The sequence below is a fragment of the Lygodium microphyllum genome, chromosome 2 (genome assembly GCF_053477565.2).
Source record: "Lygodium microphyllum isolate KBCC chromosome 2, Lygodium_microphyllum_v1.1.10, whole genome shotgun sequence".
NCBI lineage: Eukaryota > Viridiplantae > Streptophyta > Polypodiopsida > Schizaeales > Lygodiaceae > Lygodium > Lygodium microphyllum.
Genome location: NC_141136.1, coordinates 41,689,797 through 41,704,491, shown reverse-complemented (window position 1 = coordinate 41,704,491; position 14,695 = coordinate 41,689,797). Strand labels below are relative to the sequence as shown.

The 14,695-nt window shown below is 40.6% G+C and overlaps 1 protein-coding gene across 4 annotated transcripts in view; it reads right to left on the bottom strand.

Annotated features, from left to right (window-relative positions):
* Positions 1-10,405: 10,405 nt before the first annotated feature.
* The window catches only part of LOC148039659 (3-hydroxyisobutyryl-CoA hydrolase-like protein 3, mitochondrial), a 67,160-nt gene continuing 62,870 nt past the window's right edge, over positions 10,406-14,695 (bottom strand). For all 4 annotated transcript variants that reach the window (XM_087692525.1, XM_087692509.1, XM_087692516.1 and 1 more), the window contains exon 10: positions 10,406-10,826. In XM_087692525.1, coding sequence (XP_087548651.1) covers positions 10,731-10,826 — 96 coding nt within the window. In that variant the 3' untranslated portion in view covers positions 10,406-10,730. The remainder of the gene's footprint in view (positions 10,827-14,695) is intronic.

The following is a 14,695-nucleotide window of genomic DNA, read 5'->3' as shown; positions in this document are numbered from 1 at the left end:
ATCAGCAAAGCAAGCCCGTTGGCTAGACTTCCTAGCCGATTTTGACCTGGAAATTAAGCACAAGCTGGGCTCTACTAACAAAATAGCAGATGCCTTGAGCCGGAAAGCTGACCTGAAAGCTGTCAGTGTTGTCAGCAGCAACTTCATAGAACTTGTCAAAGAGGCCCTAGAACAAGATCAAGACATGCACAAGATAATCAAAGATGTGGAAGCAGAGAAGACCCCCCATGGAATGTACACTTTAGAAGAGGGTATTCTATTTTTAGGCAAAAGATTGTATATCCCCAACAATGTGGAATTAAAGAAACTCATCCTACATGAGATACATGACGGCAAGATTGGAGGCCACAAAGGGCAAAGCAAAACCTTGGAGGCCCTTAGGAAGCAGTTCTTTTGGCCGAACATGAAGGAAGAAGTGATAGACTACATCAAAACTTGCCCCACTTGCCAAATGGTCAAAGCACCCAGATCCAGACCAGCCAGACTACTACAACCATTACCAGTACCCAACCGCCCATGGGATGTCATCAGCATGGACTTCATTGTGGAACTACTGGAGTCCCATGGGTACACAATCATCTTTGTAGTGGTGGACTATTTTTCCAAACAGGCCCACTTCATCCCGACCAAACCACCACTGAATGCCAAGGAGGTAGCATGCCTCTTCTTCACACATGTATTCAAATTGCACGGCTTACCACTGGCCATTGTATCAGATAGAGATGGAAGATTCATGAGCGACATGTGGAAGGAACTCTTCAAGACTCTGGAAACCCAATTGAGATTCTCATCATCCTTCCACCCGGAGACAGATGGACAGACAGAACGAGTCAACCAAGGCATCGAAGATTACCTCCGCAGCTATGCTAGAGTGGATCAGAAAGATTGGGCCTTGTACCTTGATGTCTTGGAATTTCACTATAATAGCTCCATCCACTCGGCTACAGGGTACACTCCCTTTGAGTTAGCTACAGGAAAAGAAGTCATCACACCACTGGCCTTAGCATCCGGAGCGGCCAAAGCGGAGGATCAAGATGCAGAAGAATTCTTGAAGAAATGGAGAGATCGCAATGCAGCAGCTAAGCAAAGTCTCGAGCGGAGCAAGATAACAATGACAGAGCAAGCAAACAAGAAAAGAAAGGCTGTACTATTCGCCAAAGGAGACATGGTCCTAGTGAGCTCTAAGAATATGTCACTTCCCAAAAACATGACCCCAAAGTTCAATCACCGCTACTATGGACCCTACCGAATCACTCAAGTGCTGAACGAAGTCACTTACAAACTGGACCTGCCAGACAGTGTTTGTGTTCATAATGCATTTCATGCTCGTCTTCTGCGCAGGTTCTATCCTGACAACCAATGGGGACGGCGCGTACCAATGCTCCATTCCAATGGTCCCTTCGAAGTAGAAGCATTCCTCCGACGCCGGGAACAAAGAGGCTTCCCCGAATACCTCACCAAGTGGCGCGGGCGTCCACTCAAGGAGGCCACTTGGATCTCAGAAGCGGAGGCCCGTGAACGCGGAAAGGATGCCTTCGCCCTCTGGCTCGAGGAGAACCCCCCTGCTCCTTCTACCGACCCTTGAGCCGACTCAACACTCAAACAAATAATGCGGCTCTCAATCATAGACCTCGAATGTGCCTCCACTCCTCAAATGTAATCGAGTCGAGGGTGGACTCACATGGTAGCAATCATCACAAATAACTCCATCAAAAAAGGAAAAAGCCCCAATGTCTTAGTGCGGCAGACACTGGCCAGTCTGATAGTATAGACTGTGTTAAGACCCCGCGGTCCCTTTAGACCAGCAGACACTGACCAGCTTGTTAGGAAAAGCTGCGTTAAGACCCCGGATGAGTCAAATAACAAGCGCTACCCTTAGATTGCTGAGGTCAGCAATCCAGTAAGTGGGGGTGAGTGTAAGGGCTTTGTAGCTATACCATGCCATTGCTACCGATTGCACCTATATAGGGAGTAGTAGTGACTCAAAGCCCTGCCTTGTTTCCACTCTACGTGTGATTCCCTATACCCAGTGGTGAACCCTCTTATGTGCGGCATCACGAGGGTGTAGTCCTAGGATGTGTCTATGTTGTCCCGCTTTTGGATTGAATAATACAAGAGTATACCTTGAGCTCATATCGTGTTACCTTTCTGTGCCGTGTTGAGTGCGTAACGAGTGCAGGTTTATCACAGGGGAGGGGGGGGTCATACGGCGGGAGGGAGGGAAATATTACAACGTGATACTAAATTATTTTCAATTTTCCAATGTTCTATCTATAACGTCCCTAAAAGTGAGTGACCATTCCATTATATATTGTAATAACCAAACAATGTTCCACAAAAGAAGCTTGCATGCAACCATGAGTTAACTAGAAGTGTTATTGCAAGGAAAATTAGGGATTTAACCCTTAGTTTACCTAGAAAAAACCATCCAATAAGAATGCAAGATAACTTGGGGCAATTTCATACAATGAAAAGTTCAACTTATGTATCATGTAACTTTCAAGCAATTCATTTATTCATGGAGTTTTCAAGCAATTTATACGTTTAGTTGTGAATGTTGAATTTTCATGCCTTATTCTTTCTTGAAGGCTAAGAGGAAGAAGAAAATGTATGATATATGCTATGAGCATGGGTATCATACAAAGAATTATTTACATGTAAATCAATCTTGTGCCAAAGGAAAATCATGCAAGTTCTTTTGCATGGTTGATTATGTATGATACATACTGATTTTTGTAAGGAGTTGTTTGGTATCTATAGAAAGTTTATTTCAACATCAAAGCATGGGTCAAGTTCAAAGATAGAGAAAGCATGGGACAAGTTAGATTCCTTTGCAAGTTCGCTTGAAGAAGCTTATGAACGTCACAAGGATCATAAAGGTGAAAAAGTCGTCTTGCTCAAATTTAAAGTGCATCAAAAGATTGAAAAGAACTGTTGTAAATCTTAAAGAGATGTATGAAGATGTTCTAGATTCAAAATTGTATTTAAGTTCAAGTGAGAACGATGAGGATGATGATTAATGTCTTCCACCCATGGTCTTGCCAAAGATTGAGGCAAAGGAAGTGAGAGAGGAAAAGAGCCAAGAAAGCCAAGGATCCTTGAGTACCCTATACCCAACAAAGGAGCTTGCCAATGGGAGAGTAGAGTATCACATACCTTGGATCGACAAATTCAAGGTATTTCTAGTATTTTGGTATTTTTTGAGCAATTGTAATCAATCTTTAATAAGCTTTAATAAAGAAGAAAAAAGGCAGAAGGGATACTTCTGTTAGATAGAAGGGATACATAATTTCTCCTATATGGGTGGGAGACAAAGATTAACTTGAAGATAAGTTAAGGAACTTGTTTGAACTTGTTTGTCAATAGATTGCTTTGCTCTATTTTTGCAAAGCCCTTAGGCTACTCCATGTAAATCTCATCATGCAAGTCCCCATGTAAAAAAGCCATCTTGACCTAGTAGCTACTACTGTCCTACTATTAGCTACCACAATCTTGTTAGTATTAGTTAGCTTTGTCCTCCTGGTAGCTACCATTGTCCTACTATTAGCTACCACTGTCTTGTTGGTAGTAGTTAGCTTTGTCCTTCTACTAGCTATCATTGCATGTTGGTAGCTACCTCTGTCACAAATTGTAAACTCATAATGGGAGGTAATTTAGTTATGAATTGATACTTAATCATTTTAGTTAATAATTGAGTAATTTAGTTACTAATCTAGTTAGTAATTTAGTTAGTAATGGAGGATATGGGTATATTTGACTCAAAAAATAATTCTACTACTTGTGGCCTTGTGATGTATGACGAGGATGCACTTGCCGCAATAACACTATCATGCAACCATAGTTATCATATTTATTGTTTTTCCCATGTTGCTACCATGCACAAGGAGATATGCACGGGTTCAACTTGTAAACAAGGAATATCACATGCAATGAGGTCATCGTTTGCCATGTAGAATAGTACAAATACACAAAAAAGTAGTACCATCAATGCAATTGAGAAAACTTTAATCTTAATAAATGTCAAAAATTAGGTGTGCTCTATAAGTTTCCCGTTGAGCTTTTAAGTATAACTATCTTCTATTTATGTAACAAGAGGGCTTAAAGCACTAGACTAGAAGCTACCAGGTTTAGACAAGTAGTTGGGTGGTAGCTACCTCTTTCAATAGGAATAGTAATAGGTAGCTACCACTCTCAGGTCTCACAATTTCCATTTTTAGGACTGGTAGCTAGAGCTATCAATCCCGTATTGTAGCTACCGATTGGGGGTCTCACAATTGCCATTTTTTAGGACTAGTAGATACCACCCTACTATTATCAACCTAGTAACTTGTTGGTTGCTACCTTCCTTGGCTTATTAGCTACCAGTCTGGGGCTCCTTAGCTTGGTAGCTACTAGTCTGGTGTCCCACAATTGCCATTTTCTTGAACCAGTACTACCTACCACTATATCATTACCAAACTAGTAGCTAGATGGTAGCTACCAATGCTAGACTCGGTAGAAAGAAAACTAGGGCCCCACAATTGCCATTTTTTGGGACTGATAGATATCACTCTAGCAATAGCAAACTAATGGCTTGTTAGATACCAATCTACCAATCCCAAACTAACGTACATTGTGTCCTCATAATGGGAGATACTTGGCAGCTACCAATATCCCACTTTTTTTCCCATTACTATTATTAAATCAAATTTTAAAAATTCTTGTTTAAGACATAAATTCACCAAAAAATATAAAAATATATATTATATTATGTTTGGTGTATTATAGATAAAAGCCTTAAGCAAATAAGCTCTTATAAACTTCATTCATGTTGATGACATGGATACTCAAGTGTAATGGAGAAACCAACGTTGACTAGAAAGAGCAATGTTATACATCAAATGGAGTGTTATTGTAAATAGCCTCGTATACTTCTGATGATAGTAGAATTTTTCTACCACATCCTACTTTTTGCATTGAAAACTTGATAGCTCTAATAAGGTGGGATTGGAGAAACTTCATGCTTTGATCATAAGTGCTTAATTTCATAGGGATTTCCTTATGCTTACTAGCACCAAACTCCCTTGAGCTACATTACAACTATTCCCCCATGCATCTTCAAGAAAAGCATAAATCCTCTTCTTTTCCTTTGTGCATTTCAAGATGTAGAAATCCACAACGTCTTCATTGTCGTGATGAGCTATAATTGCAAAATTATCACCAACACAAAGTGAATCAATCAAAGCATCATGATGTCCTTCATATATTGGATCTTGCATCTCATCATCATCATCATCATCATCTACATCATCTAATAGTTCAAGGGTAACATATTCCCATTATGAAACGTGTGTTTTTTTAGAACACCTTTCCTAATGTTCCCTAAGAGCCCATTGTTTAATGCATAAGAGTTGTAGTGTATCCAAATGTCTCTATAGTCCCTTTGGAGAATCAACTATCAATACAATGTCGTCTACATATAACTAGAGAGGTATCCAAGTGCCAGCTGGTGGAACTCCTCTATCTCCTCCGTGAGATATGTAACTAGGAATCCCATCAATGTATAGGCCAAATAGTGTCGGAGAGGGGGCATGCTTGCTTCACTCCAATGGTGGAGTGGACCGATGCTAAAATGCTTGCAATCCTTCATGCCATTGAACATGGTGTCGTCACATTTATGGCAGTCACTTCAAAGTGAAGAGTGACCACTGAGTGCTCAAATATTTTCTGTCTCAACTGGATCTATCTCCAAAGCAATGGTGGTGGTTGGCCACTTTACAAAGTTATGACTTTGAGATATCATACATGGCCAAAAAGGATAATATTGTGGCTAACGCATTATCAGGAATATGGACATGCTCTATTTGTACTATCTCTACCATTCATAAGGATTGGATTCATGATATCCAAAAGGAGTATTTATTAGCTAATCAAGATGCCAATATGATAAAGAAATAACCACAAGGTGAAGAAGAAGAGTATCCAAACTTTTGATGGTATAATGGCCTTGTTTTGTACAAAGAAAGAATGTATTTGACACCACAAACAATTTTTAAGCATCAAAAAATTTGCAAGAAATGCATTATTTGCCATTGGTGGTCATCATCGACTATTTAAAGGCTTTTGACAACATTTATAAGAGCTTTTATCATAAAGAAATTTGGAAGCATGTCAAGGAGTATGTCTCCCAATGTTTGCCTTGTCAACAAAACAAGGAGTCCACTCTTTTTCCTAATGGCTTGCTTCAACCTTTACATATTCCTCAAGGAAAATTGATGGATATTAGTATGGATTTCATAATAGGGCTGCCAACCATTGGGCACAATTGAAATAGTATCTTTCTTGTAGTGGACATATTAGCTCACTTCATCCCTATCAAAGTCCAATTTTCAACAAAGCAAGTTGTAGAGCAATTCATGGAAGGTGTCTTCAAGCTTCATGGACTCCCATCAAAGATTGTATTTGAAAGAGATACTAAATTCATGGGTAATATTTAGAGGTTTTTTTTTTAAACTTCCATGGGTACCATCTTAACTCTAAGTACCATCTATCATCCACAAATGTTTGGGCAAATCGAGTATGTCAACCAATAGCTAGAAGTCTATTTCCAACACTTTTACATGATGTTCAAACTTCATGGGATCAATGGTTGCACCTTGTTGAATTTTGTTACAAAAATATTTCCCATGTAAGCATTAGAATGTCTCCATTTGAAGTGCTTTATGGATATAAAGTACAAATATCCTTAGCCCTCTTTAATGGAGATGTGAAAGATTTTGGTGAGCCAATCTTATCATCTATGAAAACTAGAACATATAATTGGAAAGTGACATAAGATTTTAAGGAGCCAAGCAGTGCTGGAGTATCTTATTAAATGGTGTGGTTTGCTAGGAGTCCACTTGGCAACCTTCATCTTATTTGACTCTTTTCCATGGCTTAAGTAGGAGGAAGATTGAATAAAGTGAATAACGCAAGTTGCTATATAAAATTTTTGCAATAAAATAAAATACCATAACTTGCCCAACTCTCTACATGAAGTTATGGCTATTTTCCCACTATCAACCTATTCTCACAGTTTGCAAGCGATTCGTTCAATGATCTTTGTGCTCTTTCATCAGGTAGTCTTCACCATATCCATTCAAATCTTTCTTCAATGGGATCTACATCTTATGAAGCTCATTCTTGAAGCTTCTATTGTATACTCTATATATCTTAGTTTTGAGGACAAAACTTTTTCAAGCCATGATGCCTTGTCATGTAGCATTTTACCTTAGTCTTAGTCTAAAATCATGTGAACTAGGGCTTAGGTATAAAACATGGAGATGTAACATTGTGTGGATCTTTTTTCCATTATGAAATTACAAGAACTCTTCTTGAGGCTCTTCCTTGGACTTCCCACCATAGTATGTGAAAGTTACATACTCCACCATTGCAAGATGTGTGTTTCTTGTTGTTCATACATATCTACCATTGTATTTCATGGATATGGCTACATTGAGTCATATGCATAATGTGACTTGGCTATGGCTATTCATTTTCTTGATTTCTTACAAGTATTAGTTGTATTTTTCTATTAGAAGTTGAGCTCTTGTAGTGTGATATCAATGTCTACACCCTATAACTATCTTAGAATCTCCGCATTGTAGACATACTCTATCTCTTTGGAGAAGAAGTACCTCATGTATCAATGGTCTACATGATGGGTTTTCCCCTTGGTAAACTAGAGATCTATAGTGAATGATAGATAAGCATGATTCATACTACTCCAAGAAATCGTAGTGAGACTAAGAGGTCATGAATATGGGGTATAAACTTCAACGGAGCTAAGTACATAATCCACAGTACTAGTGCCATGCTAGTGGGGATAGCATGTGAAAAAATCTAATAGGTGGTATCTAGCTAGGCAATTAAGGATGGCTAGTCCACATGTTATGCCCATCTCCACAAAATATCTCCGACACATTGTGAATTCTTCCATGTCTTGATAGGTCCTCTCCATCTATAGCTTTGGCACACACTACTCCTGTAATATCTCCTTGCATATATCAAAGAAAAACACATGTTGGGAGATTGTCCTAGCATTAAACTCCCGTACTAGAATGATCTCCCTTCTTCAACAACTCCCAAATACCTTCATCCAAAGCTACATACAATGATTGCCCCTTGGGTGGGGCGTATTTGGATATCATAGAGAGAAAATAACATATGACAATATAAAGTGTATGTTCCTCACCACGCACTCTCACCCACATGTATCTAACTTGCTCATCCCTATAAACTACCTAGATCATCTATTGGACCTCCTTTTGGAATAGTAGTGCTACTCCTCTAGACCCCCCACTACTATGGTTTGTGCACATCTCCTTCTTGAATGCAAACTCCCATCTATAACCTATCACTCATGAGAGTGGGGTATGTGGCCCCTCATGTGTCTTTGAGTTGAATACTATGTCTCTCCCTCTAAATGTCTCCTCAAATGCTCCCATATCCAATATTAAGGCATTGCAAGTCCATGTTGCTACTTGTAAGGCTGATCCCATAGATCTCAAAGTCATTTGGCGCATATGTCCACGATCACTACTCTTCCTCCTATGTAGAAGGCTAGCTTATCCTCCTCCCTAGCTACCTCAATTTTCAACATGCACTCCCTCGTATGGGCTAGCTAGGTCAATGTGAGATCATCACCCAAAAATGCACCACTACCTTTTAATGTTCAATGTTGGGCTAGGAAATCTCTGCTAACGTCCATGGTGGGAAAGTGAAGGATGAGTGCACTTGAACCATTCCCTTCTTTGTTTTAAATAGTCCTTTTACCCACTCTCCAAGTTGATGTGTTCAAGTCTTTCTCAATGTTCATCAATGTTCATCAAGGTGTAGTTCAGTGGTGTCTTCATCCACTTTCTCATGCATTTTCAACCCTAATACCTGAACATGGAGTGCCATCACTTTCCTTTTTTATTCTTCCTCTAACATGTCATTGATGGTGGCTGTAATAAATGTATGTACCCATTGCTTCCCTTTCTTGGCTACTTGAATCCATTGCTCCACATCTTGTGCCTCTTTTGGGTTTGCTTGAGCATTTCAACCCAAGAAACAACTTCCTGTGTTGTCTCCTCTTTTTCTTAGAGTTATTGCACTTGCTCTTTAATCAATTACTTTTCTCAATCATGTTGGGTTGGAACCAACTACTTTTTTGAGTGATGCAATTTCTGTCTTAAACTTTGATTTTCAATTTGAATTTCTTTACCTGATCATTCATGTGTATTCAACCCATTATCATGCTCTTTGTTTATGGTGTTTGTGATCAATAACTTGATTTGCACCTACGCCATATTAAAGAGTCATCTTTATGGATTGGGGCTCGAGAGAAACGCAAGCCAAGTTGCTTCTAGGCAGTAGATGGATTACAAGACTGTGGAGCCAATGGGGAAAGGCTAGAGGGAGGAGCAAAACGGGAAGCAATGGGAGGAGCTGGCTAGAGAGGGAGGATTGGAAGGCAATGGGAGAAGCTGATGGCAACAAGAGGGGCTAGCACAAGGCCAATAGGCAACTAGGAGGTGGCTGGAGCAACGCACAAGTTGGTTGGGGTAGCAAGTGGCTGATGGGACAATAGCAAATGGTAAGGCAAGGATATGGACAAGCAGTCCAAGTTAAGGCCAAAAGGCAATATTGGTCAGAGTGTATAGAGAGAGAGAGAGAGAGAGAGAGAGAGAGAGAGAGAGAGAGAGAGAGCAATTTATATGTATATATATATGGCAAAAGACACACAGTTGAAAGCAAATGTCAAACATTGTAACTACTACAACTAACATCGTGTGTCATGAATTGACACATTCAATTCATTTTAATATAAAGATCATTTACCTTTTTAGACAGTTTTCCTTGGAATAAGGAGGAAGCTACCAACTTGCTACTGATGTTTGGGACGTATGTATCAGGTCCACCTATTCATGCATACACTCAAAGGTAATTTGATAGATCAAAAAACGATCAATTATCCTCGATATGAAATTAGTGATAGCTCAACATAATTAACATGAATAGCCAAAGTTTCATAGGTATGTGAAGCTATCTTCACTAGACGTTCTACATGAGATTGACCTCAACAAACACCATCATGGGTGTGACAAGACAAGATCCCTTCATATAACATTTTGCCAACTCTTTTATGATAATAGGAGTGAGATGCTCTTCTACACAATACCTCTAGTTCTTTTCATGTACTTAACCATATGTTTAGCTCAAAAACAAAAGCCCTTTCACATCAAGGCAAGTTGATTTGGTATGTAAAAATATGTAGATGACAAGTCACATCAAAAAGCGATCACTTACTATTTTGTGCACTTAACCATTGTAGCTCGAAAACAAAATCCCTTTAACATCTAGACAAGTTGGTATAAAAAGTATATGGAAGGCAAGTCATCACTAGAAAAAGAAAATAACCTTGATGGAGTGTTTCAAGTTGACTTCATAAGGAACATGTCTCATAACCACCTTGGTGATATTAAAAACCATGATCTGTTGCAATTCTAGAATAATGATAAAAACGTAAGCATCGCTTTCTTAAAAGCTTTGAGATCGTAAGTAACATGTTATATTTCCTATTCCAAACAAGTCAATCATTCTCTATTTCCTCTTCATCAATGTGCTTTTATTCCTCTGTGAAATGGCAAGTCTGCCATGTTCATGGCTTGATATTGTAATTACTGCACTCATGTCGTGCACACTTGCAATAAAGATATCTTGAATTATCAAACATTCAGTTCTTCCTCTCCAAGAGGCTGAAAACAGTGATCAACTTCCATGAAGTCAACCTCTTCTAGAGAGCTTGGTTTCCATCTCGGATTCTGGATTAAAAGAACAAATTAAGACCCCAATTAAATAACAAATAAATAAAGTTCAATGGACAAGGAAGATGTCTAACTCAAACAGGTATATCAGGAATTTGATCAGAAGTGAAGAGTTTGATTATGATTGTGCTTTTCTTTATGCACAAGCAAGTGGGAAATGAGGCTGCCAAACACCTAATATATACAATGTCAAGACCCTTCAACGAAGAATGCAGAGTATCAATCTCTTTAGAACTGAAGCATGTCAAAGGTTTAAGTCTGGGTGGTAATGTACAGACAGTACAACTAAAAGGAGTCCTGGGGGAAGACAAACCCCCATTTGCAACTGAAATTGTAAGAGAGAGAGTTTTGTGACAGCTCAAGGTCCCAGAATTAAAGAACCCACTTGAAGAGAAGACAAACCCCCATTAATATATCATTTCTTAAGCAATTTTAAAATTTTAAGAAACCACCTTGTGGGAGAGCTGGGGATCGAACTAACTAGAGGCAATACTAATATATACATGTCAAATTGAAACACAGTTGATGAAATCATAAACAAGCAGAGTCAGAGAAAAGAGTCGGGCTGTAACAAACCAAACCAGTTTGTTACCTTAGGGTCATCTAGGGGACTAGGGGCAATAAGGCTACGGCCAATTGAGCATTTTCCAACTATATAAGGGGATCCATGGCACTCTAGATAATTTAGCTTGGGTTATTGAATAGTTGATCTCAGGTATGCACCTTGGGAGTAAAGCTAGCCTTGGCTAGATGCCTTAGTGGCAGTTAGGCTTGTGTGGAAAAGAGCCCACATCTTGGTCAAAACAGTTATTTTGGCCTCTTAGCTAGAGTATATTCGTTCATTACAATTCGTACCAGAGTTTGGCTCTTGGTCCATAATGACTAGCTCTATCAACGATCTACTTTTCACATTTAGCATGTTCATAGTGACATGGTACGGGTTTTGGGAACAGGAACAGGAATGGGGACGGGGACGGGGACTGGAACTAGAATCGCCCTCCCCTGTCACCATCAAAGGGGGCTCTAACAAGGGCCACTTTGGTGTCCATTAGTTAGTTGCAGTTTTGGTCAAGGCCACACTCCAGTGAAATATCCTCTACTCCAATCAATCCATTCTTGCTGGGGCACACTTAAAATTTGGCTTTTCTTGTTGGAGGTTTTACTTTTTGGAGGTTTACATTGGGAAAGTTCTATCTTGCTGGAGACATGTCTTCTTGTAGGAGATTTTTGGGCATTTGTCCTATCATCAACTAGCAGTATCTTTTTTGTTTCATAAATCTTCTGGCACTACTTTGTGGAGCTAAATTTGTCAGACTGCTGCAATGTGGAAGCATGTGCTCAGACTGATCAAATGGGCTGAACATGGAGAGAAGAGAGAATGAAATGAAATGATACATTAACATCTGCAAGAGGCCAAAATCACCTATGAGACAATGAGTTACACTCTTTTGTATGACAACACAACTGTCCAAACCCCCACGTATGTGTAGACTATGGCAGTGTCAAAGTGCCCTTGATGATCATCCCCTACGTGGACTGAGACTGCAATCGTGGTGAAGCCTCCTAACTCTCCCTTGGGAAGAAACCTGCAAGCTGCCACTTGATAGCTTGTGAACTATCTAGATCATCTGGTGTAGCTCCTCTCTGAATAACACTCCCACTCCTGACCCCCAGCTATTCTGGTCTGTGCATGTCTCCTTCCTATATGTTGACTCCCCTCTATAGCATATCACTCATGGGAGTGAAGTATCCGGTCACTGATGTGTCTCCGAGTAGAATATTATGTCTCGCCCTCTAAATGTCTCCTCAAATGCTCCCACATCCAATCGTAAGACTCCATTGCTGTTCCAAACTACTATTGTGAGGCTAGTCCCATAAGTCTTGCACCATCATTTGGTACGTCTCTCCATGACCACCACTCTTCCTCTGCTATAGAAGGCTAGCGTGCCCTCCTAGCTGCCTTGATTCTTAGCATGCACTCCCTCACATGGGCTAGTTGGGTCAATGTGAGATCATTGTCCAAAAATACAGGAGTGCCTTTTAATGTTTGGCATTAAGCTAAGTCTCTCCTTGCCTCCATGATGGAGAAGTGGAGAATGAGAGCATGCTCTTTTGAGCTCTCCCCTTCTTTCTCTTGGGTGACCTTCTTACCCACTCTCCAAGCAGATATATGTAAGCCTCTCTTTATGTTCATTGGGATCTATAACTCCTTGGTGTCCTCTTCCACTTTCTCAAGCATTTTCAGCCCTATCACCCAGACATGCAGTGCTCTCACTTTCTGTTTTTGTTCTTCCTCTAGTGTGTCATTGATGATGGTTGTTGTAGATGTGTGTGTTGGTTGTTTCCCTTTCTTGGCTGCTCGAATCTATTGATCTACTTCCTCTACCTGTTTTTGGGTTTTCCTGAGCATCTCTCCCAAGAAACGGCTTCCTTTGTCATCTCCTCTTCCTTCCCTTGGAGTTGTACTTTTTAATGCAGGTGATCTCCTCAGCCATGTTGGTTTTGATTTGTCCCTCCTCCAACCTGGAGCTGAGCTACATTTCAGCCAACTGCTTCTTAAGTGATGTAATTTCTTCCATATATTGCTTCTTTGATGGCTCAATCAATGGCTATGACCTCCGTCCCTATCCAATCACACAAGGAATTTGGGTGGGGGGGGGGGGGGGGGGGACCGGGGCGGGGGGGGGAGAGAGAGAGAGAGAGAGAGAGAGTAGAATGCTAAGAATGCAGAGCATTGAATGTTGAATAAATAGGGCAGAAAATCGAGTACAAGAGGCTGTGCACATATGAGGCTAGGAGACCTTAAAATGTGTACACCACTAATGACAAGCTGCAGCCAAAGTGCAGACCTAAATAGGCCAAGAAAAGGGAGGAGAATGATGCATTCTGCCAGCCAGGCTGGTCCGGCTTGGATTGACCTGGTTGGCTTGCCATGTGGCAGCAGACAGGCAGGCCAATTGGCCCTAGCCCCTGCCTGCAGCTGACCCTGCCCTGGCACCCTGCTGCCTTGCCTGCTGCCCGCAAACAGGTTGCCCAACACCTTAGCTGCCCGCAACCTACTTCCCACTACACATCCTCATAGTACTATCTGCGCTCGTGTCTGCCCTGCCCATGCTGCCTGCCTAGCCTGCACGACCATCGAGGAGGTGCATGCTCTAATAGCCCCTGGCATATTCTGGATGCGGGCTAAAGCTAAGGGATCTAGAATGCTGTCTGAGAACAGACTGAGGAAGAGCTTTGGTGAACATATCTGCCAAGTTGTCATGTAACTTGCAATACTCCACCTCTATGGGAGCATCAAAAATCTTCTTCGGGATGTAGTGGTACTAGATCTCAATATGATTCCTCCTTGTGTGAAACACCTAGTTCCGCATAAAAGCTATGCAACTCACATCATCACATGTTAGAGTGGTAACTTGGGTCCGAGGACAGCCAAGCTCCCCCAACATTCATCGAAGCTACACAATCTCACAAGAGGTAGAAGATGTCGTGCGATACTCAACCTCCATATATAATAGGGCAACTATTGGTTGTTTCTTGTTGCTCCATGAAACACACCTACACCAAGTAGAAAGCAGAATAAGATCAATATCACCAACTCTCACAAGGACATGAAATTTAATTGCTTTGCTTAGCATTCAATTAAAAGTTAATCAAATGTGCTAATATGACTTGCACATGTGAGATGCGAGTTAATTATTTCTCAGTGTGGAACTGAGGACCCCAAGATATCAATTGGTGCCAAAGGAAAAAGTTGTGTAAATTATGCCTAGCATATCCTAGGTGGTACCTAGTGTCAAATTTGGGCCTAGACCAATTTATTGGCCACTAATGTCAGTAGTGACATTAGAGACTAGGCATTAGTT